This window comes from Eptesicus fuscus, chromosome 13 (genome assembly GCF_027574615.1).
Source record: "Eptesicus fuscus isolate TK198812 chromosome 13, DD_ASM_mEF_20220401, whole genome shotgun sequence".
Lineage (NCBI taxonomy): Eukaryota > Metazoa > Chordata > Mammalia > Chiroptera > Vespertilionidae > Eptesicus > Eptesicus fuscus.
Window position 1 is genome coordinate 6,273,315 of NC_072485.1, and position 25,783 is coordinate 6,299,097.

General features: G+C 43.6%; 1 protein-coding gene across 3 annotated transcripts in view; it reads left to right on the top strand.

Moving 5' to 3' along the window:
• The window catches only part of USP28 (ubiquitin specific peptidase 28), a 66,770-nt gene extending 64,481 nt beyond the window's left edge, over nucleotides 1–2,289 (top strand). For 2 of the 3 annotated variants that reach the window (XM_054724621.1, XM_054724622.1), the window contains exon 24: nucleotides 622–2,286. In XM_054724621.1, the coding sequence (XP_054580596.1) occupies nucleotides 622–797 (176 nt within the window). In that variant the 3' untranslated portion in view covers nucleotides 798–2,286. Of the gene's footprint in view, nucleotides 1–621 lie in introns of all 3 variants that reach the window. The other variant, XM_054724620.1, reaches the window with a different exon arrangement.
• The last annotated feature ends 23,494 nt before the right edge of the window (nucleotides 2,290–25,783 follow it).

The following is a 25,783-nucleotide window of genomic DNA, read 5'->3' on the forward strand; positions in this document are numbered from 1 at the left end:
TCCCAGGTTCAATTCCAGTTAAGGGCACATCGGGCTCAATTCCCAGTAGGGGGTGTGCAGGATTCTCTCTCATCTCCCTTCCTCTCTGAAATCAATTAAAAATTATATTCTATTGACTTTAAAGTGCTCGAGTCTATAGTATTTATTGAAAATTCTATTATAATTAGTAGGTGTGACTTTCCTTTTAATGTCTTCAATTTTTGTGTAGGCCATGTGTGATATATGACTGTATTTAGTGCGCTGTGTACACACTGTATATTTTAATCATTTGAAAGACAATCACACCCTTATATTTATGATACAGAGTATTATATCTGCTTTCTCAAAGCTTAAAAGAATGAGTAAAAGATCTGTCCTGTCCATAATGAAGTCAGCGCAATGTTATTCTTCCATATGCCAGGTGGTCGGCAGCACGACCTAAAGCTTTGGTGTACTTGACAAGTCGGTCTTTGCTCCTGGTTGGGCCTGAGGGTGTCACCATCTGTTGTTATTTGGCCAGAGCAATGCTCGGCGGTTGGGTAGTGGGCTGTCTGGAGGGCCTTCTCATAGAGTTTCAGACTTAATTAGTGTTCACTAGAGTTCTACTTAGCTGTATATGTAACCATCATTTTCTCTCCACAGAGAATCTGCAGCTGTGCTTAGGGGAATTTCTACCCAGGCTTCTGGATCCTTCTGCAGAAATCATTGTATTGAAGGAGCCTCCAACTATTCGACCCAATTCTCCCTATGACCTTTGCAGCCGGTTTGCAGCCGTCATGGAGTCAATTCAAGGGGTTTCAGCTGTGACCGTGAAGTAAGCGGTCACGTGTTCAGGGCCTGCCCTGGTCTTTGGTTGCCTGCCCATTGAACAGAAGTCTGTTACCCAGTGTTTACCTTGGGAGAGGAATTAGGTGAAAAGGAAGATTCAGATCCAGACCCCAACCATGCTGTATGTGTAACAAAGGATTGAAAATAAAATTGCACTTTTCAGGAACAGAATCACTAGCCTGGTTTTCCTGAAAGAGGCAGGAGCAGTGCACTGGGGTGTTGAATTATGCGGGAGACCCGAGATGGCCTGTTCTACCCACGGGATTGCTTGGGCTTTTCTAAGCCTCTGCCACTTTTTAAATGATCCTTCAGCCGTAAATATTTTTGACAGCAGAATAGAAGGGTGAGTCATTGGAACCTGAACCAGATGAACAGCTCCTAGTTATTACAAATGACATTTGAAAATTCTTAACTGCCAGAGATAAGAAATATAAACCTTGCCTGGCTTTTGGCAGGATGGCAAGTCAGGTTACTGATAAACCACCGCTCTTTTACGTGTGGGTAGAATACAAGGTCATGTGGCCGGATGATGTGGAAAAGTCAGAAGAAAGCTGCCTCTCCTTTCTTCTCTCTCTCTCTTATTTATATTTTTAATGAAACCAGAAAACCTCCTGAGTGAAAGAAAGGATTTTAGATGGAATAACATTGGGAAACTTGACTAACGGTGGTGGGTTTGTGTGGTGGTTTTCTTTTTCAAATGGGAAAGTGAGTGTATGTAAACTCGGGTGTTTCCTGCTGTTGACCCTGTTCTTTTTGGTGGGGGAGCCTTTATTTTATTTTACTTTTTTAATTTAAGTATAGTTGGTATACGGTATTATATTAGTTTCAGGTGTACAGTACAGGGATTTGACACATATATACCCACAATGTGATTACCATACTGAGTCTAGTAACCATCTGTCATCATGCAAACTTACCAAATATTATTGCTATGTTTCCCTTTACCTGTTTTCACTCATCCCTCCCACTACCACCATTCCCAACAAAACAAAACAAACACAGGCCCATAGAAACAGAGATCAAACTGATGGTTAAAGATGGCCTTTTTATCATTGTTAACCATTGGATTTTCTAGGACCTGAAAATTGTCAGAAACATGTCTAAGGCTGCTGCTGACCCAAAAGAACATTGTGACGCCCTCTCCCTTTTTGTTTTGAAAAAATAAAGGACGTGGGTTTGTAAAAAGAAATCTGTATGTATATGTAGAGAGAGAAATATCTCCTGTTGACCATTTTTAAAAGGCTCCAGTTTGGATATCGTGTTTTAACGGAATTTTCAGATTAAAGGAATTGTGGGAGGGAAGAACGCTTGATACCACTATGCAGATTTTATAAATGTGCAATAAAAGAATTTGTTTTACCTTTGGTGTGCAGTAAGGCCTTTATTTAAATATATGTCTTCTATTTTGGAAATGGATGGACTTGGTAAGCATTTGTCATGTGTCAGTTTTTCTTTTTTAAAAGAAAAAAGGAGACTAAAGGGTTAAGAAGCTTAATGGGGATAAAATAAGAGCAGGCAACAGGCCTTGAGCAGCACCTAGTGGTGACTGATAACTTTTCATCTCATTTACTAGTATTGCATGTAAGTGATCCACTCTGTATTTATCAAACTTAGAAGGCAAAAAAAACAAAAAAACTTTTAACTGAATTTTTAATGTTTTTATTAAATTAATGGTTTGGTCATATTTTATAGATATTCAGAGGTATCTGTTTTAAGGTTACTGCAAAGATTTGTTTCATGGGAAATTAATCAATTATCTTACCTATTGATTGCCTTTTATAAACCATTTGCCTTCACTTTTAAATCTCTGTCATTATTGAATACTGTGCACAGTTGTATTATTTCACTTCATATAACAACCTGGGACGATGATGGGTCAGATGTCAGAAGCCGTGGAGCCAGGACACTAACCCTCACTTCACAGCCTGTGCTTTTAACAACTGCTCGGCTGTACTGGGTAGTCTTGTAAACCTTTTGCTTTGTACCTTTCCACACTCGTTATTTCCTGGTCAGGTACTGGGAATCTACAGTTGGCCAAGGAAGGAATAGATGGGTGTCTTTAGTGTGCAGTGTTGAGTAGTTTGCTAACTTGGGACTCATACCACCAGGGGTTGCTGAGAAGGAATTTCTTTTTCCTCACATTAGCTGGCTGCCTTCAGTCAGCCTGGTTTCTTAGAGTTCACAAACTGCCTCAGGCTAGGGATGACTTACGTGTTTAAAGGGTTGTGTAAAAAGAATGAGGAGAGTGGGAGGAGGAGGAAGAAGAAACCTATGTGACCCTTAGCTAAAATGATTCAAGAGTTTGGGCATGCTACTTACTTGATCTCAGCATAAATTCCCTTGAGACTGGGTTTAGACTTTTCCTGGTTAACTGGAATTGCAGTCCTCTGTTTGGAATTGTTAGCTCCTTAAAGAACTGAGGCATAATAAGCTCATAGGTTTGACGTGGATACATAGGACAATTTAAATAATGAATAAACTAGAGGCTAGTACTGAATGTGGCCCTGGGATGTAGCAGGGATAGGATAGAAGGGGGAATTAATTGTAGCTATAGTTTATTCATTTTCACTGCTCGGTGGTTAAATATCTTATAATTTATTCCCTAATTTTATTTGAGTCATTTCCAGTTTCTGGCTACTACTCATACTGCTACCAGAAACATTAAATGTATGTCTTTTGATGCACACAGGAGTGCATTTCTGTTGATATGTAACTATAAGTGAAATCATTGGATCATGGAAATAGATATATTTTTATTGGGTACTGCCAAGCAGTTTTCCAATGCACTTTCACCAGTTTAAATGCCCACCAACAGTTTATAAGAGTTCAGTGTTGCCCCATATCCTTGTCAAGATTTGGTTTTGTCAATATTTTTTAATTTACCTTCCTGGTAAATGTATAATGATAATGTTTTAATTTGCATTTCTCAGGTGCTAATGATGTTGAGCATCTCTATATACTTAGTGGCCTTTGGCTATTGTCTTTTATGAAATGCCTATTTAAGTCTTCGGCCCACTTTGTTGAATTTACTGTCATTTACTTATTGATTTACTAGTGGCCCGGTGCACGAACTCGTGCACATTGAAAGGAAATTAATTAGAAGAAATATTTTAATATCGCTATTTGCCCTTTATAATAGAAGTGTCAACCAAATTCACGATTGACAATGACAGGTCAAAACACACCTGTATGATTGGCGCCAGCGAGAGCTTTATATATATAGATAAACTTGCTTAATTACACCTGCTTTCTGATTTAGCTAAATTTTTCCAAGCCCAGTGAAGCTCCCCAACTTCTCTTTCAGGTAATTGTCAGCAACACAGCAGTAAATATCAACATGAAGCAGATTATTATTGTAGATCACGCAGGGAGAACAAAGGGTAAAATATTTAACTGCAGCAGTGTTTGACTATATTTTGTGCAGTGAGAAAACCTGAAGTTATTTTCAAGTTCCACCATTTCTAAACTTTCTAAATCAACATTTTCTGGCTAATGAAAATAGGATTCCACCAAGTCTCCTATCTACCTACTCCAGGACTTCTGTGAGGATCAAATGAGATGAGGCACGGGAAAACGCTTCACAGACATTTGGTTACAGTATGAAATGTTTCCACTTGGCTATAAAGCAAGTCGTGTTCCTGGGCTGAAGAAACTCCAAGGAGGCTATGATAAAGCAATAGGGAGAGGAAGCTGGGTGTTGCTACATGATGTCATTACCTGCTGCCCACAGCCAGTTGCTGGGTTGGGCTGGGCTGTGGGCCGTATTTTGCGCCATGGGGTCTCGGCAGCATTGGCTGCTATTTGATGGAGTGTCACTTGGGTGGTGGCGTGGCCTGTGTCCCACTTGGGGGAAGCCAAGTGTTGCTTTGTGGGTGCCAGGTCCGTGGTGCTGTTTATTGTTAAATGCCTGTTGCTAGGGAGAGGAGGAAGCCGGGCATTGCTACATGACTTTATTACCCGGCGCTCAAAGCTACTGTTTCCAGGCTGGGCTGGGCTGTGGGTCGCATTTTGTGCCCTGGGGTCTTGGCAGCATCAGCTGCGATTTGGTGGACTGTCACTTCGAGGTGGTGGCGGGGCCTGTGTCCCACTTGGGGGAAGCCAAGTATTGCTTTATCATCGCCAGGTCCATGATGCTGTTTCTCTGTAAATGGCCAGTGTGCGTCACAGCAGCTCCTGCATTGAGCGTCTGCCACCTGGTGATCAGTGCGCATCATAGCAACTGGTTGGATGGTCGGACACTTAGCATATTAGCCTTTTATATCCTATACTAGAGGCCCGGTGCACAAGATTTGTGCACGGGAAGGGGGGTCCCCTCAGCCCAGCCTGCACCCTCTCCAATCTGGGACCCCTTGGGGATGTCTGACTGCCGGTTTAGGCCCTATCACTGGGGCCTAAACCGGCAGTCAGACATCCCTCTCACAATCTGGGACCACTGGCTCCTAACTGCTCACCTGCCTGCCTGCCTGATCACCCCTAACTGCCCCCCCTACCGGCCATGAACACCTCTAACCCGCCTCTGCCTGCCGGCCTGATTGCCCCTAACTGCCCCCCCTGCCGGCCTGGTCGCCCCTCATGGCCCCCCCTGCCGGCCTGGTTGCCGCCAACTGTCCCCCCTGCTAGCCTGGTGACCCCTCACTGCCTCCCCTTGCTGGCCTGGTCGCTCCACGCAGCCTGCTGTTTGGTCATTAGTATAGATAATAAAAGGCTAATATGCAAATAGACCTAACTGGAACAACCAAACAACCGGTCGCTATGACGTGCGCTGACCACCAGGGAGCACGTGCAGAACATGGTGGGCGTCAGCCGCGGCAGGATGGTGGAGCAGGTGGGCGGGGGCACCAGACCAAGGTGGGGCGCTGGTCACTATCAGGGCGAGCCTCTCGTGGTTACTGAAGATGCTTTGCTCCCATGTGCCGTGGTCCTGCCCGGTGCTCGCACCTGCTGCCAGCACTGGACCCACTGCTGGCGCTGGCCCCAATCGCTCCGTGCCGTCAGCGGGTACGAGAGGGACTGGCAATGTCAGCTCGTGGGAGCGGTGGCAGCGGGAGCAAGGCTGCCAGCAGACGGGACGGGGGCGGGGTGGCACAGCAGGAGGGGCCAGGTGGGGGAATGGAAGATGGGCCGAGACCCGCCCCTGTGCCCACCGCAGCCTCGTGCCTTTCAAGGTGCATGAATTCATGCACTGGGCCCCTAGTATATAGATAAGAGTAAAAAATATTCCAATTATGGAAGCTTTTGGTTATATGCATTGCATGTATCTTTTCCCCCTATGGTTTTGCACTCTTGATAACTTTCAATTAAAATAAGTTTTTTATGTTAATGTACTCCAATTTATCAGTCTTTTCCTTCATAGTTTGTGCCTACTATGGCCAATTTGAGGAAATTGTTACCAAGGTCTTAAAGATATCTGTTATCTTACTATTTTACATTTCACAGTTAGCTATTGACTCTAACCATTTACTGAAAACTGTCCATTTCCCAGTGCTATACCCTTGTCATTGATTAAGGGTCTATGTAGGGGCTATTTTGGGTCTATACTGGGCTATTTTTGGGGTCTATACTGGGGTCTATTAAAGGTCTATACTGGGGTCTATTAAGGGTCTATACTGGGGTCTATTAAGGGTCTATACTGGGCTATTTTGTCTACTTATACTATTATCATACTGTCTGAACTACTTATAAATCTTGATTTCCAGTACAATAAATCAATCCGGTTTTGAACTCTTCAAGAGCGTCTTGGCTAGTCTTGATCTTTTATATTTCCATATAAATTTTAGAATCAGTTTGTCAATTTCATACATGCACACACAAATCTCCAGGGGTTCTGATTAGATTCATAGTGACGATAGATAATTTGGAGAGAATTAATATCCTCTGATCTATGAACATGGTATGTTCTATTTATTTAGGTTTTCTTTATTTTCTGTGTAAAAGTCTTCCACACCTTCCATAAAATTTATTCCTGGATGTGTTCAAGCTATTGTAAATGTTGTCACTTTTAAAATTCCAATTTTTTTATTGTGGCTGGTATCTAAAACCAAATTGACTTTGGTAGTTTGGTTTCTTTTTAGATTTTCTTTGTACACAATTATGCTATCTGAATGATGACTTTTATTTATTTCAAATTCTTATTCATTTTTCTTATCTGGTCACACTAGGACCTTTGATAAAATGCTGAATAGAAGTGGCAATAGTGGGCTTCCTCCTCCCCTAATAATATCAGGGTAAAGAGTTTTCAATATTTTACTATTAACTATGATATAGGCTTTTTTGTAAATTCTGTTTATTATATAAAGACTGATTCCTTCAATTTCTAGTTTGCAAAGAGTTTTAAAATTTTGAATGGATATTGAAATTTATCAAATGTTCCTATCTTGAAATGATTACATGGGCTTTTTTCTTTATTCGTCTCATGTGTGAATTACATTATCAATTTGTAAATGTTAAACTATGTGTTGCCAGAGTAAACTGAATTTCATCATAATATAATTACCTGTATATGGGATTTATTTTTCATATATAATAATAAAAGCATAATATGCTAATTAGACCGGACAGCCAAACGACCTTCTGGACATCATTCCGGACGTCCTTCTAGACGAAGCTATGGCAGCGGGGGCTGAGGCAGAGGCAGTTAGGGGCAATCAGGCAGGCAGGCGAGTGGTTAGGGGCGATCAGGAAGGCAGGCAGGTGAGTGGTTAGGGGCGATCAGGAAGGCAGGCAGGCGAGTGGTTAGGAGCCAGCGGTCCCGGATTGTGAGAGAGTGCAGGCCTGGCTGAGCGGACCCCTCCGCCCCCCCGTGCATGAATTTCATGCACCATGCCTCTAGTATATATGTAATTTTTACATGTATATTCATGAAAGATTGGCTTTTAACTTTTTTTTTCTTATATTGACCTGGGAAATGTTCTCCCATTTTCTATTCTCTGAAAGAGTTTGAATAATGTAGAACTATTTCTTCCTTAATATCCAGGAGAATTCATCACTGAAACCATCTTCTAAGCCTAGAATTGTTTGTGGTCTGTAAGAATGCTTTTATTTGGTGTTTTCAAAGAACTTATGTTTGTTAATCTCTTTTGCAAGGTTGCTTCAGTAATTCTTAACCTTGGCCACCAGTTCAGAATCAGCTATATCACATTTAAAAACAGCTGCCAAGGCCCTGACCGGGTAGCTCAGTTGGTTAGGAAGTTGTCCCGATATGCCAGGGTTGTGTGTTTGATCCCTGGTCAGGGCACATATAAGGAATGCATAAATAAGTGGAACAACAAGTTAATGTTTCTCTCTCTCTCCTATTTCTTTCCCCATTCCTGTCTCTCAAATCAATTTAAAACAAAAACAGCTGCTAAGGCCTCAACCATACAGATGCTGACTTGTTCGATTTGGGCTGGGCCCCTGATACCTTCATGCTTAGAAAGCATCACAGGTGATTCTGGTGCAGTCATGGCTGAGAGCTACTTCATAGAAGTTTTATGTTACTAAGAAAGTGGCTTTTACGTTGTCATCAACACACTGAATTTTGTGGTTTCATTAAAGGACTGTAGAACCTTTTCAGTAATGGTTTACAGACTTTCGTTATCTCTGAATTAATGTTTTATCTTTGGCACATTCCTCATGTTAAAATCAACTTCAATGAAGTACAGAAAAATATTTTTTTTGTATAATTAATCTACCCTTTAATTCCCATAAACACATCAGTTCCCTAAAGTTTGCTCACAGCTCAACTTCTCAGCTGTTCGGTCATTAACATTACTTTTCCCTGAACCATCAACAAAATGTAAAGACATCCTACTTATTGGGAGAAGATATTTGTCAATGATACGTTCGATAAGGGGTTAATATCCAAAATTTATAACTCATAAAACTCAACACCAAAAGGACAAACAATACAATTTAAAAGTGGGCAGAGTACCTGAATAGACACTTCTCCAAAGAGGATATACAGATGGCCAACAGACATGAAAAGATGTTCAACCCACTAATGAGGATAGTTTAGGAACCTCTGGGACAACATCAAGTGTAACAACATTCACATCATAGAGGTACCAGAAGGAGTAGAAAGAGTAAAAGATTGAGAACCTATTTGAAGAAAACTTTCATAACCTGGCAAAGGAAATAGACATAAAAGTCCAGTAAGTGCAGAGAGTCCCAAACAAGATTAACTCAAAGAGGCCCACACCAAGACACATCATAATTAAAATGGCAAAGGTTAAAGAGAGTCATAAGAGCAGCAAGAGAAAGGAAGTTACCTATAAGGGAGCTTCCATAAGACTGTCAGCTGATTTCTCAACAGAAGCTTTTGCAGGCCTGAAGGGATTGGCACAAAATATTCAAAGTGAGAAAATCAAGAACCTACAACCAAGACTACCCAGCAAGGCTATCATTTAAAATTGAAAGAGAGATAAAGATTTTCCCATATAAGAAGAAGCTAAAGGAGTTTATCACCACCAAAGCAGTATTATAACAAATGCTAGAGGGATTTCTTTAAGAAAGCAAATAAAGAATGTAAATATGGATAATAAAATGGCAATAACTACATACCTATCAATAATAACTTTAAATGTAAATGCATTAACCTTTTGCACTCGGATGTTATTAATGAATAAAATAAATTGATGAACAAAATAGAAATAGGCATGGATACATGGAACAGGTTGGGAGGAGGGGGCTGGATGAATGAAGGTGAAGGATTTAAGCAAAAAAACACAAAAAAAACCCCACATATACAGAGTGGCCAGATTATTATGATCTCTGAACTCATAATAATCTGGCCACTCAGTGTATATCCTATATAATAAAAGGCTAATATGCAAATTGTCCCCTCGACCAGGAGTTCGACCAGCAGGCAGGCCAGCCAACTGCCCATGTCCCCTCCCCCTGACCAGGCTGGCCAGACCCCACCCATGCATGAATTCATGCACCGGGCCTCTAATATATATATTAGACACACACACACACACACACACACACACACACACACACACACTGAGTGGTCAGATTATTATGCGTTCAGAGATCATAATAATCTGGCCACTCAGTGTATATGCCACATACACACAGACAACAGTATGGTGATAGCCAGAGGGAAAGGAGGATGGGAGTAGATGGAAGTGGGCAAAGGGAATAAGTGGGAATGGCAAGAGACTTTTGCTTTGTGTGATGGACACACAATGCAGTAACAGATGATGTTTTCTTGAGTTATACACTTAAAACCTGGATGGCATTGTGAACCAATGTCACCCCAATAAATTCAATTAAAAATATTTCATGCAAATGGGAACAAAAAAATAAAACTGGCAGCAATACTTGTATCAGACAAAATAGACTTTAAAACAAAGGCTATATAGTAAGAGACAAGGAAGAGCATTACATAATGATAAAGGGATCAATCCAACAAGAGGATATAAGCCTGGTAAACATTTAACATCCAATGCACCTAAATTTATGAAGCAACTGTTGGTGGACATTAAGGGGGAGATCAACAATATTACAGTCATAGCAGGGGACTTTAATACCCCATTAATACCAATGGATAGATCTTCCAGACAGAAAATCAACAGGGAAACAATGGCCTTAAATGAAACATTAGACCAGATGGATTTAATTGATGTTTTTAGAGCATCTCACCCAAAGCAGCAGAATATATATTCTTTTCAAGTGCACATAGAACATTTTCCAGAATAAACCACATGTTAGGCCACAAAACAAGTCTCAATAAATTAAAAAGACTGAAATCATATCAAGTATCTTCTCTGACCACAATGGCATGAAACTAGAAGTCAATTATAAGAAAAAAAAACTGAAAAACACACAAACACATGGAGGCTAAGTAACATATTACTTAACAATGAGATCAAGGAAGAATCAAAAGATACCTTGAGAGAAATGAAAATGAAAACACATCCACCCAAAATCTATGGGACACAGCAAAAGCAATCCTAAAAGTGTGTACCTCAGAAATGAGAAAAATCTCAAACAATCTAACCTTATATCTAATGGCTCTAGAAATAGAACAAACAAAGCCCAAAGTGAGTAGGAGGAAGGAAATAAAAATCAGAGTGGGCATGGCCTGGATCAAGCTGATTTGATCTCCTCAAATCTCTACATTGGAAATTTTTTTAAATCTCTGAGCAAGAAAATTTTGTGCAAACATGAACAAAGTGAGAATGTATAAGCAATAAATCAACCTAAAAGTTGAACTAAAGCAGCGCGGCTGTGCAGGAGGCAGTTGATTGATATTTCTCTCTCATTGATGGTTCTATTTCTCGCTCCCTTGCCCTTCTTCTTTCTGAAATCAATAAAAACATACTTTTTAAAAAAGTAAACGCATGTCATTGTCAGAACTACTGGTCCAAGGAGAAGCAGGTGCTGAATGAAGATCTGACAGCACGCGTCACTGCTGAGCTTGACTTGGTCAGAGCCAGGAGCAGGGGTGACTGCACAAGAAATGGAGAGCAGAGAGGAGGCTTTTGTCTCACTTTTTCTGTGCAAATCCTAGAGCTGCCAATCCATATATCATAATAATACGCAGCCTTATCCTCAGGCTGCAGCCCAGGGATGTGCAGAACGGCTGAGTTAGCTGAGGCATCTTTGGGTCCAGAGAATCGGCTGGGGACCCTGAAAACCTGGTGCTTCCCTGAGTCTGACTTAAACAACAGGAGATACCGGGAAGGGCTCCCAGGCTCCTGCTTAAACCACCTGACAGCAAAGTCACCAACGCTGAAGCCAGTGCTCATGGTGCATGTGAGTCTGGCTGCTTTCCCTGTCGGTGCAGAGGGGAAGGATGGCTGAGTCAGCACAGATTGGAAGAGGAAACCTGCCGACACAGACACTTGCCAGAGAGGGGGCAGGAACCAGGGTAAAGTTTCTTAGGAAACTGAGCAGGTAAGGAATAAAACGGAGAATTGAGACCTTGTCCCTGAGGCCTTCCCTACCTGTGCAGTGAGGGAGGCGCATGAGGTGGAGCAGGGACCAGAACCTGGTGCACACAGACCCTGAGCCTCACAGTGGGGCTGGGCTGCCGGGGCCTCCTTTCTTCCTCCAGTCTCTGCCAGAGGAGAGGCAGTCCATCCCCTGACTGCCCAGCCCCTCCCTGAGCCCTAGTGCTGGAGCTGAGCTCACACCCCAGACTGAGGGAGATGAAGGTTAGCTTTACCCCTTGGGAGAGTTGTGGAAGGAAGAACACATCCAACTGGGTCCTCATCTGTGAACTCTTGGCTCAGCCCCCAGGCCCAGGCTTCTTAGAATGAACATCCTCACTGAAAGGTCATATCAGAGTGCCCCCTAGTGGTCATAGGGCACACACTTCCCCATGGCCCTAGGCCAGTGATGGGCAACCTTTTGAGCTTGGTGTGTCAAATTTCGCCAAAAAACTGAGCATAACTCGGGTAGTGTGTCACTTTGAGGAAAAAACATTATTTCGCGATATTTATAGTTTAAATAACATAAATGTATAATTTATATAATTGTATTTAATAAACCAAAAACTAAATATTTAACTTACCTGCTTAGTGACTTCTTTGTTCATCGGTCAGTCAGTTTCTTTTGTTGGTCTTGATATTATTTAGCTTGTGTGGGGTGCCGTGAACTAAGATAAGTGAGGGGAAGGGGGAATTCTTTAACTAACCTGCCTATTGGTGACTTTTTTGTTGCTGAATTTCATTGGCTAAATCTTCAATTGAAGGTTGGTATTTTGTACACTTCAGGCCCAAGCAAGCGCTACTAACTTCATCTGTCAATCTGTTTCTTTTGTTGGCTTTGATATTATTTAACGCTGAGAATAAGGCCTCACAAAAGTATGTAGAGGGAAAAATTATGAGTAAAGCCATTGTTATATTTTTCAGGGTGCTAAAAGTGTCTGGTAGTTGGTTCCAGGCACTCCAAATTTCCTGTTCGTAGTGGCACTCCTCTTGATTCTCCAAGCGGCACCTTTCCAGATTCTCAAGCTTTGACCTCAAGTCGACAAACACCTGAGCCCAGATACTGTCTTGAAATTCTGCAAGTTGTATCTCCAAATCATCAATTTGCATCCATTGGAAACCATTTAATTCCAAACTACTGTAGACTACTACATCAGGATACTTAATTATTTTCATGGTCTGTTCTAGACTTCTAAATTGACTAAATCTATCACTAAACTGGTCAAGTAACGAGTCTAAAACATGCTGGTACTTCATATGCAAAGAGTTCCATTTCATTTTGTACAGCTGCACTGGCCTTCTCAAAATACTTTGTTACTCGAGGAAAATTCTTATAAGTTTTAGTTTCTACATCTTGCTTGAAAATTTTAACTTTACTTTCAAAAGCTTTTATGTATCCAAACATAACGTCAATACTTTTGCCAAAACCTTGTAACTTTAAGTTCAGTTCATTAATATGAACAGAGAGATCTGTAAAAAACATCAGGGTGTTGACCCCTTATCATCATTAAGCTGAGGAAAGTTTCCCAGATCCTTATCGTCAAGAAATACCTTAATTTCTTCAAAGCACTCCACAGAGCGCTCAAGAACTTTGCCTCGGCTCAGCCATCTTACATTATTGTACATCAGCAGTCCACTGTAGGTGGAATCAACCTCCAGTAAAAGTGCCGAAAATTCTCGCTTGTGAAGGGGGCGAGCAGCTATTAAATTAACTATTTTTGTACCAACTGACATTAAGTCGTTTAAGTCGGTGAATCCTGCCTTGGCACAAAAAGCCTCCAATGGATAATACAATGAAAAGGCACAATCGGATGTCCAATAGCTTCTGTAAACAATTTGACAAATCCGACTTTTCCCCCCACCATATTTGGTGCCCCATCTGTCATCACTGACACAACTTTAGAGATATCAATGCTTAGGTCATGAAATGTTTGTATAACAACCTTACATATTTCGCTTCCTGATTTACTTGTTGACACTGATACTAACTTTATCAACTCTTCTCTCATTGTGAGACCATCAGAATATCGACCAATAATGGCCAACTGAGCATGTGATGTGACATCAGTAGTTTCATCAAGAGAGATCAAAAAATATTTACACTTCCTTATGTCTCTCTTTAATTGATGTTGTACGTTTGTGTTCAGTCTCATTATTCAGTCTTTTATGATATTTCTACTGAGTGGTAACTCAGATATTCTCTTAATAATTGCATCTTTATTCTGCATATCGTGAAATAGAACTGGTGCACATCTTAGGAGAGTTTCTTTAATAAATTCTCCCTCACTGAGCGCTTTTCCATGCTGAGCTATAGAGTGAGCAATGCTCAGACTTGCAGATGTTAAATTTGTAGAACCTTTCATAAATTTAAGGATGGAATTAGATTGGCTCTTATAAAGGTGTAGCTGCCTGGACATGTATTCCTTCCTTTCATCCTCACTTTTTTCCAAGAGCTGGGAATGATTAGTTTCAAAATGTCTATTTATATTCCACGTTCTGCTTACTACCGTTTCAGTACATAGAACGCAAAAATGATCTGCCATTTTTTTCTATAAAGCCATACATCTCGGTCCATGTCTCTTGAAAGGGTCGGCCACTGCTACTACCACTTCCTTTACTTAACCTTAGTTTTTTTTTTTTTGGTTTCTCCATCAGGGGGGCAGTGACAGAAGATAGAATTATAGATAGCTTGTTAGGCCTGCAGGCAATTAGGGGTTAACTAGCCTAACTAACCACAAAATGGTGCATATAACTGTCTTTTAGGAAAGGGCAGGGTTAATAAGCAGAAATAGGGATGCACAACAGTAATAGTGGTGAAATGGAGTCTGCACTATGGAGCAAGATGGTGTTCCTTATGTGAATTAAAGTGGCTGCCGCTATTTCTAATGGCGGGAAACGGCACCCATAGCACGCCACAAACCCTCGCCTCTCCCAGCCTCCCCCTCACTTATCTCAGTAATGATGGATTAGAAATCCATGACACCCCAGAACAGTAGATAATGATTGCTGTGGTTAACTGTTATTTGGTTACTGGTAATGGCAGGGCCCCCAGAGATGCGTCCCCCGCTGCGTTCCGCTGCTCCCTGCTCTGCCGGCTGAAGTGAGGGCAAAGATCCTGGCTTAACCGGAAGTCCCAGAACTAGACGCTTTGTGCCGGACTTCTGTTGTTTTGGCCTACAGACCTCCGGCACAGAGTGTCTAATAGGGGAGAATGAAACATTTGCGACTAGAGTCTTGGAGTAAGATTCTAGTCGCAAATGTTTCATCCTCCGGAGCAGCAAATGTTTCACCTTCGGCATGCGGCCGCCTCAGCAGCCGCGTGTCATCAGAAATGGCTACGCGTGTCAGTGCTGACACGCGTGTCATAGGTTCGCCATCACTGGTCTAGTACATTTCGTGAATTCCCCTTTCTAGGTACTAGATAGGGGGAAACAGGAGAGGTGCAAGCCTCAGTATTGTTTCAACCATTACGGCAGTCACCCGCTCCGCGATTACCGATTCTCATCCGATTGTCTTAATTTTATTTGTGTATTGTATGTAACTGTGTATTTTCTTTAACTGTTATGTTTAATGGCATCAAATAGTTTAATAATGATAATTTCTTGTTTGGTTTTAGATTCAAATGAAATAAACCCATAATGAGTGAAAGAAAGCAAAGGAATTTTTTGGATTTGGTTAGTGATATAAAAGACAATGTAACTAATGATAATAGTAACAACAGTAATATGTGTACTTCACTTAGCTGTGAGCTGATCAATGAATCAGTCTCCACAGTCCTCGTCAGGCGCCATTAGGAAGAACATTGGAACTGGAGGCGGAGAGAAGAAAAAACTCAAAGTATCAAGGAAATATGATTGGAACTACTTGAAATTTGGATTTGTTCAAGGACCTGGTAGTGAACTGGATCTACGGCCACTTTGGTTGTGTGTTCTGAGAGTTTATCCAATGATGCCATGAAACATTTGAAACTTGAAAGACACTAACAGTCAAAACACCCAGATTTAGCTAAAAAACACTTGAATATTTTCAAAGAATGCGTGAAAATATGCAAAAGCAAGTAATTGCTCTAACAAAAATGACTGTTGGAGATAAATCCTTATTAAAGTCTTCTCATTTGATAGCACTTCAGATCGTGAAAAATAAAAAGCCGTATACGATTAGAGAAGAATGAATTAAGCCTTCCATGTTACAAGCCTGGGAAGAGGTTTTGGGAAAGCAGGCTATCCAGACACTGAAAGCAATTCCTATGCCCGCTAACACTGTCAAACGCAGAAATGAAGACATGGCTGAAGATATCGAAAATCAAGATATAAAAATGGTGAAAAATTCACCATTTTATTCAACTTGACGAATCAATGGACGGCACTAACAAGGTACTTCTTTGTTTTGTGAGGGTTGAGTGTGCTGTAGAGTTGTAGGAAGAACTACTTTGTTGACTCAGCTTGCCGGGTGGAACGACTAGCTCTGAGATTTTTGAAGCCCTTGATAGTTATTCCCTGGAATGCGGGATTGGATGGAAACAATGTGTTGGGATATGTACAGACGGTGCCGCAAACATGCCTGGACACCTTTCCGGAATTGTTGCAAAGGTGAAAAATGTGGGTCACCCAGACATTTTGTCTGCACACTGCATTATACATCCTGAGCAACTTGCGGCGGAAAAAAAATGTCCCCGGAACTACACGAAGTATTATCAGATGTTATTAAAATTATAAATGAAATTCCACACAAAGCGCTCGATTCTCGAATATTTGAGGCACTTTGCAAAGAAATGGGTTCCCAGTATACTCACCTTCTTCTTCATGCTGAGGTGAGACGGCTGTTGAGGGGCAAGATCCTAACCCGACCTGTTCACCCTGCGCAAAGAAGTCAAGATATTTTTCCAGCAGCAAAATAACCCTAAATTACAAGAACTCTTCTTTGATGATGAGTGGGTAGCCAAGCTTGCATACCTGGCAGATATTTTGTTGGTATTAAATGAACTAAACATATCCTTGCAAGGACAACTTAAGGACGTGTTCACACTACGAGGTAAAATGGATGCTTTTCAAAAGAAAATATTGCCCTGACCAGTTTGGCTCGGTGGATAGAGTGTCGGCCTGTGGACTGAAGGGTCCCAGGTTTGATTCCAGTCAAGGGCATGTACCTTGGTTGCGGGCACATCCCCAGTGGGGGGTGTGCAGGAGGCAGCTGATTGATGTTTCTCTCTTATTGATGTTTCTAACTCTATCCCTCTCCCTTCCTCTCTAAAAAATCAATAAAATGTATTTTTTTAAAAAGAAAATATTACTGTGGCGATGCGGCTGGCTGAAGAAGATCTGCAAATGTTTTCAAGCTTTGATGAATGTATGAGAGAGAAGGATGTCAATGGGCAGGTGATAACCATTGTTCAACAGCACCTGCAATCACTCACAGAATCTTCTGGTCGTTATTACCCAAAGAAAGAAGATCCCAGACATGACAATACGTGGATAATAGATCCACTTGCAGCAAGCATTGAAGATAGTAATTTAAGTGTGAATGAAAAAGAAAGCCTCATCGATCTATCATTCGACAACAGTCTCTCACAGCTAAATTCCAGTCATCCTTATCAAGACCTCATTTTTGGATCTCCATTAAAAGCGAATACCCATTGCTGAGTGAAAAAGCAATGAAAATTTTGATTAATTTTCAACAACATGTTTGTGTGAAAAAACATTTTTATCTGTCACAGTAATTAAAACTCGGTACTGGTCTCAGCTTGAAATAAATACGGCTTTCGGTCTTGCAGTAACGTCATTGGAGCCAAAAATCCATAAACTTATTTCAAGCACATAGGAGCAAATATCACACTCTAAAAATGTGTAATACTTAAATAAGCTTCAATTATTTCATAAACATTAAAATTACTTTAATAAATTTGTTATAATTAAACAACTTTTGAAGATTTTGTTATGATTAAATAAGTATAATGTTGTTATATTAAATAGGTGCATTTCATATGAATAAAATGGAAGTTCTTTGATCATTATTTTACAAATGTATTTATCTTTTTATTTTTTATTTTTTAAAATAAATCTTTATTATTCAGATTATTACAGATGTTCCTCTTTTTCTCCCCAAAGCTCCCCTCCACCCAATTCCCCCTCCTAACCCCAGGCCCTCACCCCCATCACTATCCTCATCCATAGGTGTAAGATTTTTGTCCAGTCTCTTCCCGCGCCCCTCACACACCCTTCCCCCCAAGAATTGTCAGTCCACTCCCATTCTATGCCCCTGATTCTATTATATTCATCAGTTTTTTCTGTTCATCAGATTTTTTATTGACTTGATTTTTAGATTCACTTGTTGATAGATATGTATTTGTTGTCACTTTGTTGTTCATAATTTTTATCTTTACCTTTTTCTTCTTCTTCCACTTCTTAAAGAATACCCTTTAGCATTTCATATTATCCTGGTTTGGTGGTGATGAACTCCTTTAGCTTTTCTTGTCTGTGAAGCTCTATCTGACCTTCAATTCTAAATGATAGCTTTGCTGGGCAGAGTAATCTTGGTTGTAGGTTCTTGCTGTTCATCACTTTGAATATTTCTTGCCACTCCCATCTGCCCTGCATAGTTTCTGTTGAGAAATCAGCTGACAGTCGTATGGGCACTCCCTTGTAGGTAACTAACTGTTTTTCTCTTGCTGCTTTCAAGATTCTCTCTTTGTCTTCTGCCCTTGGCATTTTAATTATGATGTGTCTTGGTGTGGTCCTCTTTGGATTCCTTTTGTTTGGGGTTCTGTGTGCTTCCTGGACTTGTAAGTCTATTTCTTTCACCAGGTAGGGAAAGTTTTCTGTCATTATTTCTTCTAATAGGTTTTCAATATTTGCTCTCTCTCTTCTTCTGGCACCCCCATAATTAGGATGTTGGTACACTTGAAGTTGTCCCAGAGGCTCGTTACCCTATCTTCATATTTTTGGATTCTTTTTTTTTTTTTCTGGTTGGATGTTTTTTGCTTCCTCATATTTCAAATCTTTGGTTTGATTCTTGGGGTCCTTTGGTCTACTGTTGAATTTCTGTATATTATTCTTTATTTCAGACAGTGTATGCTTAATTTTTGACTGGTCCTTTTCCATTTTTTTTGGCATTCTCATTAAGATCCTTAAAGGTCTCACTACATTCCTCAGAGGTTTCTAGAAGATTCTTGAGTAACCTTATAACTGTGGTTTTGAACTCTATATCCAGTGGTTTTCTTTCTTCCATTTCTTTTATTCATGACATGTTTCTTTGTCTCTGCATTTTGGCTGCTTCCCTGTGTTGATGGAGTGGCTTTGTGTGGTAGGTGACCTATAGGGTCCAGTGGTTCAGCCTCCCCAATCACCTGAGGTGGACACTCTTGGTGCACCCCTTTGTGGGCTGAGTGCACAGTCTTGTTGTAGTTAAGCCTTGATTGCTGTTGGTACACTGGGAGGAATTGACCTCCAGGCCAATTGTCTGTGAGGACCCGCTGTGCCTATAATGGAAGAACTGCTGTGCTGGAGACACCTTTAAGGGGCAGGACTTGCTTCAGTGGGGCTTTGGTGCTGTTGGACTGAGTCTGCCTCTTGAGTGTGTCACTTATGGATGTGAGGAGTTGAAATCTGGTGTCATCTCACACTGACCACTAGGTACACTGGCTCCTGGATCTCCAAGGAGGTATAGGTCAGCTACTGTCTGAGGCCACCCAGCAGGAGCTACAGTAAGATCTGCAGATTTCTCCTCTTTGCTTGGGGTTTGGAAGTTTTGGAGCTCTCTGACCCAGCTGTAGTTTGTTAGGTTAAGCTGTGAAAGAGCAGGCCATTCATATGAAAAAGCTGCTGCACACAGTTTGGGTGGGTTTGTAAATTGGGTGGGGTGGGGTCTCAGGGAATCACCGGGACGCAGTAAACAGCGATGGCTGCCAGTCAGCCGTCTCAGTGTCTCCACATCACCGTGTTCGGTGCCCCAGCGCAATAAACAATGATTCCTGCACGCACCTCTGCGAGAAAGCCACCCTCACTTTCCGACCCAATGCCAGACAGTCCAGCTTCTCCCTGTAGGAGTCTGGGTCCCCAGAGTCTCGCCAGAAACTGGAGTTCAGAGCAGTCAGGAGCTTGTATCTCCCTTGGGACTGAAAAAAACAGTGCACCCAGTCGCCAGCCTGATTCGCACACCTCCGTACCTCTGCTTTTCCGCGCCTGTGCATGTCCTACCCGGTCTCAGTGTACTTTTCTCTTTCCTTCTAGTTGTAGAACTTCTACTCAGCCAGCTTTCTCGTGGTTCTGGGTGATAGACGTTTTGTCTTTTAGTTGTAGTTTTGGTGTGGTTGTGAGAGGCAGCACGTACAGGTGTATACCTTATGCTGCCATCTTGGTTTCCTCCTGTATTTATCTTTTTAAAAAAATCATATTAGTGGTCCATGGGATTTAAAATTATGAATTTAGTGGTCTGTGAGGTACGAAAGGTTGGCGACCGCTAGCTTAAAGCACCCTATTCAGGGAGACAGATAGCAAAAATCCAGTTAATGTCAGTTGCTGACCATACCCCAGGACAAATTAAGAGAATAAACATTGTTATGGAGCGACCCGCAAGAGACAACCACCAGAGACAGAGTTCAAAATTTATGAGCCTTTAATAAGCTTGCCAGCAACTACAGTTGCAGCACTTCACCGTGGTAAAGGCTGAACTGCAGTGCAGACCACAGGTGTCACAGCAAATTTATACACACCACAAGAGGGAGTTAGGACAGTTACAATGACAACCCAAAGGTTACAAAAGTTATTTCAGCCGTTTCCAAGAAACTCAGGGCACAGGTGCAATGCCTGGGCAAGGGGAGCGTGAACCTTCACCTCCCTCCAAACTCCAACTGACCCATTGTTTGGTGACCTACTCCACCTCCCTCTGTCCCAAGGCATCCTGCCTCCAGGCAACAGAGGAGCTGTGCAATGTTTGCAGCCCAGAACATTCCCTACTGGTCTTTACGATGAATCAAACCATTGATTCAGATTCCTCCCCTCCTTCCCCGGGGATTCGCTGGTAATGGGTGTGGAGGACCATGAGCTTTACAGCCTGTATTCTACTTTAGATGAAGTTTAGTAAGCACTTGGCAAATTATGGGTCAAACAGTAAAATGAGGAGCAGGAGGACCAGAGGTCCGGCTATGGCTGACAAGAGGGTAGTTAGCCATGGTGACCAAGTGAACAGGTTTTTATATCTATTTCCTTCAGTCCTTCTCCTTTCTTCCCGATCTAAGAGGCATTTCCTAAGCTGACTTAGACTCTCCCTGATGACGCTGGAGTGGTTTGTGTAAAAACAACAGGTCTCTCCTAGTGCTAGGCATAAGCCTCCTTGTTTTAGGAACAATAAATCTAATCCCCTCCGGTTCTGCAGGACTACCTCGGCTAGGGAGCTTAAGGAGTCTTCTAGCTGTCCTACCGATTTTTCAAGGGTGCTAAGGTCCCGATTGACCTGTTGTCCTAGCTCTTTGTAGTTTTGATGTCCTGTTATTAGAGCAGCAGTTCCAATGGTGGTAGATCCGGCCAGGCCTAGTCCCACTGGGAGGGGGACCAGGACAGGCGCCCTCTTATACCTTCTAGGTTCTAATCTTAAGTGTTCCCTACCTCCTTCCCCAGAGTAATAGTATGCTTGTGGTAGGATATGAGTAAGGATGCATATGCCAGGATCTGTTGGTGAAAGCAAAGAAGGGAGGAAGGCACAAGGTACTATCTCATTGCTGCACATCCACCAAGTTCCCTCTCATGCTACAAAATACCTATTTAGGGACTCATCATACTCTTGAGGCAGTCATGTTACCTGAGTGCATGAGGACGAGTATGGGGAGGACCCCAAGGGGTAGTTCACTGGGGCTATGCATGTTCCAGCCCCTGTAGGTCCTCCAGAGTAAGGCGGGATTGATGTCCCCATACACAGAGGCCTTCCGGCAGGCTTTGGACAGAATAATTACGGATCTCAGACGCATTCTGCCCAAAGGAAATATTTGCCCCAATACCCACATAATATGGGGGTTTGGGATTTAGGCACAGCCAACAGTCTTTGGTTATGTTGGGGGAGGTCTTATTAAGGAAGCGGAACATGGCCTCCAGTGTCCCCAGCAGGCCCCGATGGGACGTCTCCGGTAGGAGCCCAAGTTCTCCTGGTGCCTCGGTTGGTCCTCGAGCTGGTTTTGGCATCTCCGTGTCATTTCATCTGGGGGTTCTTGTCACCATGGGGGCCTGTGTCACCTTAGGGGGCCTCGGAGGTTCGGGTTGGAGAATGGAACGTAAGGGACCCACATGGTTTCGGGCCCGGGGTAGGGTCCGTCTCTGGACGGAAAAAAGTGCTCCGGGGTCCCGGCCGGAGACATAGCCGGATACCCCAGGTCTTACCTCCCTCCCAATAGTCTGCCTTCCAGTTTAAGGATTGGATAATAATCGGGTTACAGTCCCTGATCGTGCAATTAGCGGTGGGGGCCCCTGGCCTTACTACCCGGGTGAGCCGGAGTGTCGGGTCAACTGTCTTCCACAGGGCTAATGTCTCACATCCCCACGAGGCACAAAAATAGTCCTCTTCACCTCCACACCCGGGGGTCCTTCTCGAGGACATATATAATGTTGGGTTCTCCAAAGTCCTCTCTCAAGGTCTAGCGTCGCGCACCCATAGGTTTTTGTAGCAACATACCTGGTATTTCCTCTAGATAGCCCTGTACCCCTTACTGTAGGAGGGCGATTCCATCCTTCTCCAAATATCTTACATAGGTCAGCCCCAATTGTGGGGACTCCAGAGGTGGTTACCCTACCGATGGTTTTTCCATCTAGGGTGTGGGTAACTTCCCACATATAAACTGGAGCTTGGTGGGGGTTTCCAATTGCTTGGGTATTCTCTACACAGGTAAGGAGGCATAAAAGAAGGGTACTTATGTGGGGTCCTGCGTTAGTCTGACCTTGAGGGGGTTGTCGGTGCGCCTTGCTGTCCATCTTTCAGCAGCCTCGTCAGCTTTCTTGACCTGAGTCCGATGGATCCAACACTTCTTTCCCCCAACCTTAACGGCAGTTGGGGTGCTCAGGATGACCTGGAATGGCCCTTCCCACCGTGGCTCAAGAGTACCTGGGTCGTGCCTCTGCACCCAGACTAGGTCGCCAGGAGCACACACAGGTGGGCTGTCCGGGTCCGGTGGGTGGGCTTCCTGGTGTGCTGCCCTGATGATCCGCCTTGCAGCCGCTGTGCTGCTCTGGAGCGCCTGCAAAGGCCTGAGGAGATTTCTATTAGATAACACAGCTAGCCCTTCCTCCCTTAGCCACAGGAGAAGAGGGCGGACGGCCAAACATGATTTCAAAAGGAGTCAGCCCTTTTACATATGGGGTGCAGCGAGCCCTGAGTAGGGCAAAGGGGAGGAGACTTACCCAGTTCTCGCCAGTCTCTAATTTTAGTTTAGTTAGGGTTTCCTTAAGTGTCCGATTCATTCTCTCTACCTGTCCAGAACTCTGAGGTCTATAAACACAATATAATTTCCATGTGACCTTAAGGGCCTTAACTAAAGATTGGGTTACCTTAGCGATGAACGCTGGGCCATTGTCGGACCCCACGAATAAAGAAAGGTAGACCAAACCGGGGGAGAATTTCAGAGAGGAGTTTCTTAACTACTACCTGTGCTGTTTCAGCCCTGGTCGGGTATGCCTCTGGCCAACCAGAGAAAGTGTTCACAAATACTAGGAGATATCAGTATCCTCCCAATCCACTGGGCAATTCAGTAAAGTCGACTTCCCAGTGTTCACCAGGGCTTGAACCTCAAAACCGGGTTCCTGGCGGGGCAGTTATTGGAGGTCCTATGCGCAGATCTGGCATCTCCTGGCTATATCCCGGGCCATTTTATGCAACCCAGGGATATAGTGTTCTCTTCCTAAACCTCAGCTAACTTAGTTCCTCCTAGATGTGTGCTCCTGTGTGTTTGGGAGGCGATGGTCTGTCCAAGGGCTTCTGGGACTAATAGTCTCCCATCTGGTAACTGTAGCCACCCATTGGTAGTTTCCTTCGCCTGTAACCTCCTGGCTGTATCCTCTTCCTCGGGGGTGTACCTGGGGTTGGGCTCCAGATTCTGAGTAGGTATGGCTGCCAGCTCTTCTAGGGGCCCTACTGGTCTTTTTGTAGTCTCTTTAGCCATTTTGTCGGCAAATTGGTTGCCCTTTGTCACAGGGGGATTGTCCTTTTGATGCCCTTTGCAGTGGATGACTGCAACTTCTTTAGGGCCCCAAATGGCTGAAAGAAGATTTAGTATCTCTGGAGCATTTTTAATCCTTCCCCCCTGAGGTAAGGAGGCCCCTCTCCTGATATAAGGCTCCATGTATATGCACTATGGCAAAGGCATATCTACTGTCCGTGTAGATATTCTCTTGTCCTTTCCCCACCGTAAGGCCTGGGTGAGGGCTATGAGTTCTGCCTTCTGTGCTGAAGTCCCATGTCCTAGGGATTGTGCCCATATGACTCTTTCTTGTGTAACTACAGCTGCCCTGGCATACCTGACACCGTCCTCCACAAAGCTGCTCCCGTCGGTGAACAGGGTCTCCTCAGGGTTGGAGATGGGCTGGTCTGTTAGGTCGGCCCTCAAGGAGGTTAGGGTAGTCAGGGTCTCTTCACAGTCATGGAGGAGAGTTTTATTCCCTCATTGGGGAGGAGAATGGCTGGGTTTAGGGCTGTAGTCTTTAAGAAGCTTACCCTCAGGGGGTCTAGCAGGAGCACCTGGTATTGGGTAATACGAGCATTTGATAACCAGCACTCAGGTGGGCTGTGCAGTAGGGTTTCTACTGTGTGGGGCGCAACCACTTGTAAGTCTTGGCCAAAAGTCAGTTTAGAGGCTTCCTTAACCAGTATGGCTGTGGCTGCTATAGCCTTCAGACAGCCTGGCCATCCTGCAGCCACTGGGTCCAACCTCTTAGACAAGTAGGCAACTGGCCTCTTCCAGGGCCCCAGAGTTTGTGTTAGTACCCCTTTGGCAACCCCCTGAGATTCTGCCACATAAAGCTGGAAGGGCTTGGTGAGGCCAGGCAGAGCTGGAGCACTCGCGAGGGCCTGCTTTAACCTTTTCCTCTACGTCCGTCCAGGAGAGGCCTGGGTTCTTACCCCCTGTAGCTGAATTATAGGGGCTTGGCCATTTCAGCAGGATTGTGCCCATATGACCCAGGATCCAAAGTCTGCAGTACCCTACGGCTCCCAGGAATTCCCGTACCTGCCACTTTGTCTTTGGGGTGGGTATTGAGAGGATGGCCTGAACTCTACTATTTGAGAGGGCCCGCTTACCTTCTTCGATGCTGTATCCTAGGTACGTTAACTTGGTTGAGCAGAGCTGGGCCTTCTTGGCCGATACACGGTACCCAAGTTGATCTAGCGTCACCAGCAGATCCCGGGTTGCCTGTTGACATTTCTCCTGGTCCCCAGTAGCAAGTAGGAGGTCATCGACATACTGGAGTAGGGTGACGCCCGGGTGACTATGACGGTACTCCTTTATGTCCTGGTTCAGAGCCTCATCAAACAAGGTAGGGGAGTTCTTGAATCCCTGGGGAAGCCTTGTCCAGGTTAACTGTCCTGACTTCCCCTCTTCTGGATCTGTCCATTCAAAAGCAGAGATTGGCTGGCTCTGCGGTGCCAATGGGAGGGAGAAAAAGGCATCCTTTAAGTCTAAGACTCTATAATATCGGTGCTCAGGCCGGAGCAGGCTCAGGAGGGTGTACGGGTTGGGCACCATTGGGTGGATAGTCTCTACTCTTTTATTAACTTCTCGTAAGTCCTGGACTGGCCTAAAGTCCTCTGTCCCAGGCTTCTGGACGGGGAATAGAGGGGTGTTCCATGCCGACTGGCAGGGAATCAGGATCCCGGCCTCCCTTAATCTTAGGATGTGCTTTTCTATCCCTATTTTCGCCTTCTGGCTCATAGGGTACTGCCGCACCCTAACTGGGGTGGCTGTACTGGTTAGTTGGATCACTATAGGGGGTCTGTGAGCTGCTAATCCAGGTGGGTTTCCTTCCGCCCAGACCCCCGGTATTTCCTCTCGGAGCCTCCCAAGGCAAGGATCCTGCGGAGGGGCCTCCGAA